Genomic DNA, 2,821 nt, shown 5'->3' with positions numbered 1-2,821 from the left:
CGAATTTCCATATCAAATTTATTAAATTAAAAAAATCAATTGTCAAAAATACATAAACTGATAGCTGAAATCATATAAACCGGCCCTCACCAAATCCAAGTTGGTGAAGTGAATGTACTAGCTAGTTCGAAGGCATCGGAGCAGTAGCTATTGAGTTGGCTTCTTGGTTTGTCACACCCGTGGCTGCCAGCAGCGCAAAGGGAATCACCGCAACTGCCATGAACAGATGAGACATGACACAAGCAACATCAGCGGCCCTGGCCACGGCACCCGATACGTTCTTCCAGTGTGTCATGAGCCTCCATTGGACGCCTGTGATAATAGCTAATGCGGTAGGAAATATGATCCAGGTGCAGTCACCGATCGAAGTATCAATGTTGATTACGGAGACAGCCAAGAAAACCGCAAAGGTAATCTTGATCAGCTCCAGTGACGCAGGCTCATGTTCTTCCTCTGGGATCGTGGGGTTCCCCGTAATACAGGGTATTATAGCTAAGTAGAGCCAGACGACGGAGGGCACAACCGATGGACTCAACCATCCAATCGCCTTGATCTCTCCAACTGCCGCTCCTGTGAAATAGTACACGACAACACATACGCAGACGGCAAGCACGAAACTTGATCCTCGAAGAATGGACGTCATCGCGGGGTTGCCGTAGATCAGCGGATGTACTGACACTAGAAGCATTGAGAAGATGCCTAGTGTGCAGGTCACGAAGCTCCACCCCAGCGGGAATGCAAGCAGGTGCTTCAGGTCGCCCTTGATGAGTCCCTCTAACGCCAAGGCTTCTAAACCAAGAAACAAAACAGCAGTGACCGCAGCCGAGAAGTATGCGGACGCATCAAGTGAACCCTTGAATTCTTCAAAAGCAGCTATGCTCATTGTTGCCTGTCCGTCCACCTGTCGCCATGACATGCAAAACATACCAAAGGAGGAACCTCCGACCATCACCAGAGTGGTCACGTAGCCCGGGACACTCTTCAGACCGATAAGATTCATAATGACACAGGCGAGGCCAATCAGAAGTACTACGCAGCTGTGGACCAGAATCTTTGAGGTGGCGCATGCCCAATTCTTCACCACCTTCCATGGACAGATAACCAGGAACTGGCCTATACCGGCAAACAAGGCTGCACCAGCTACTGCGCTAGCCAATTTAGACTGAGCACTACCCCGTAAAATGGCAAGCAGCACTGGACACACCATGATCATGAAGGCTTCTGTGAAAACTCTTGCACGATTCTTCACGCTGCCCTGATCAATATGTTGAGAGGACAACTGTGAGATATATGACATAATCCCACAAACAGAAAAAAGAAAACAATCAATGGGTGAAATTTATACTAAAATGAAAGGTCACTAACACTAATAGATGCAATATTATATACAAGGCCACTATTAAAATTACAATTTGCAAAAATACAAGGTCAATAACACTAATCGATGCAATTTTAATGTTGTTTGCCTCATACTTATTAAGAAAGAAGGGCATTAATAATCCCTTGCATGCATGCATGCATGCAGAGTGAGATCATTGCTTTGATGTGCATGAGAGAGAAACACACATTAATTTACACGGCAAACAAGGAGACAAATTGTCTTGCCACATTGACTTAGAAGACATTAACTTTTGCCTTAGTAGCTGTAATATGGGTTTGTGACCTTGTATACAAAAATGGAGGGAATAGTATTATGAGGACTAAAATATATATATTTTGCTCTGGTTTTAGGCCCTGTTTGGTTTCAATAAGTCAGGTGACTTAAAACCAGTGACTTATAAGTCACGCCTGTTTGGTTGTCATCTGACTTATAAGTCACCTTTTCATGCAAAAGTGAGTGACTTATAAGTTTTAAGTTGGGGTGGAGCAACTTATGACTTATAAGTTAGGGTGACTTATAAGTTAGGTCTGTTTGGCAAAATAAGTCACTTTTTGCACTTTTCAACTTATAAGTTGGTGACTTATTTGAAACCAAACAGAGCCTTAGTCTACGCCTCAAGCAGCTCAAGAACTTGAGTGGCAGAATTCAGCCATTTTACAACTTGGGGAAACGCAATAATTGGGTGACCTCTTTCATCAAAACGGGCAAAAGGGGAAAGTTTCGAGGCAGGATATAGACATACCATGATATCCGTGGAGCTTGCAAGTGGATCAGGTGGGATTGGTATTGCGGCATCATTGCCTGCTGGTGCTGCCATATTTCTTGTTCAGGATCGAAAGTGATTGGGTATGACCTGTTCGGGGCTTGCATCTGGCAAAGTTAGCACCACGAAATTGTGCCACAAAATGAGAACCCTACTGGAATCCATAAGGCATGAGAAACGAACCTTGATGCTAATTTGGTTCCTTGATGCAGGCTTCAATGGAACTGTATGCTGCGTGGCTCCGCAACGAAGACTGCCTGGTACTATGGAGACGCCATTGAAAAGCTGTAGTTTGCAAATAATTTATGTGAGTGGAGATCAAGAGAGGTGGCCTGTTCAGTTGGTGTGAATGGAGAAAGCTGTTAGTCAAGTAAGCGCGTATGCACAATATGAGAAATGTGGTGCACCATCTAAGAAATGTGGAGGAAACAACAAAAAATATGTGTACACATTGCTTGGATCTGGATAGGCGTCTTATCTTTTTACGAGTCGTTGTTTTCTTCTATCGCGTCCTGACAAACGACGTAGGTTTCGGGGCAGTTACTGCGACGAACGTGCCAACTTCCATTCTTAAAAAGGTCCACCTACAAGACGAGACAGCTTAATTTCAAATTGTGGACATGATTAGAAGGGATCCTCAAACTTTATATTCCTAAAAAAGTGATTACCATATGGAG

The 2,821-nt window shown here is 44.0% G+C and overlaps 1 protein-coding gene across 1 annotated transcript; it reads right to left on the bottom strand.

Moving 5' to 3' along the window:
• On the bottom strand, window positions 1-2,565 carry LOC123405349. The gene is made up of 3 exons (XM_045099073.1): window positions 2,328-2,565; window positions 2,124-2,234; window positions 1-1,255 (listed from the first exon to the last, which is right to left on the bottom strand). Exons 2-3 carry the CDS (start codon window positions 2,196-2,198, stop codon window positions 122-124), a joined length of 1,209 nt encoding a protein of 402 aa, XP_044955008.1. The 5' UTR covers window positions 2,199-2,234; window positions 2,328-2,565; the 3' UTR covers window positions 1-121.
• Between the last annotated feature and the right edge of the window lie 256 nt (window positions 2,566-2,821).

Source organism: Hordeum vulgare, chromosome 1H (genome assembly GCF_904849725.1).
Source record: "Hordeum vulgare subsp. vulgare chromosome 1H, MorexV3_pseudomolecules_assembly, whole genome shotgun sequence".
In the NCBI taxonomy this organism is placed as follows: domain Eukaryota; kingdom Viridiplantae; phylum Streptophyta; class Magnoliopsida; order Poales; family Poaceae; genus Hordeum; species Hordeum vulgare.
Note: the sequence above shows the minus strand (reverse complement) of the source record. Positions and strands in the feature narration are given on the sequence as shown.

What these genes read in the sequence shown, in the direction of transcription:
- LOC123405349 (XM_045099073.1), bottom strand. Translation starts at nt 2,198, where the DNA reads ATGGCAGCACCAGCAGGCAATGATGCCGCAATACCAATCCCACCTGAT. An exon ending in CAAGCTCCACGGATATCATG is followed by an intron (nt 1,256 to 2,123) that starts GTATGTCTATAT and finishes CATATTGATCAG; the next exon opens with GGCAGCGTGAAGAATCGTGC.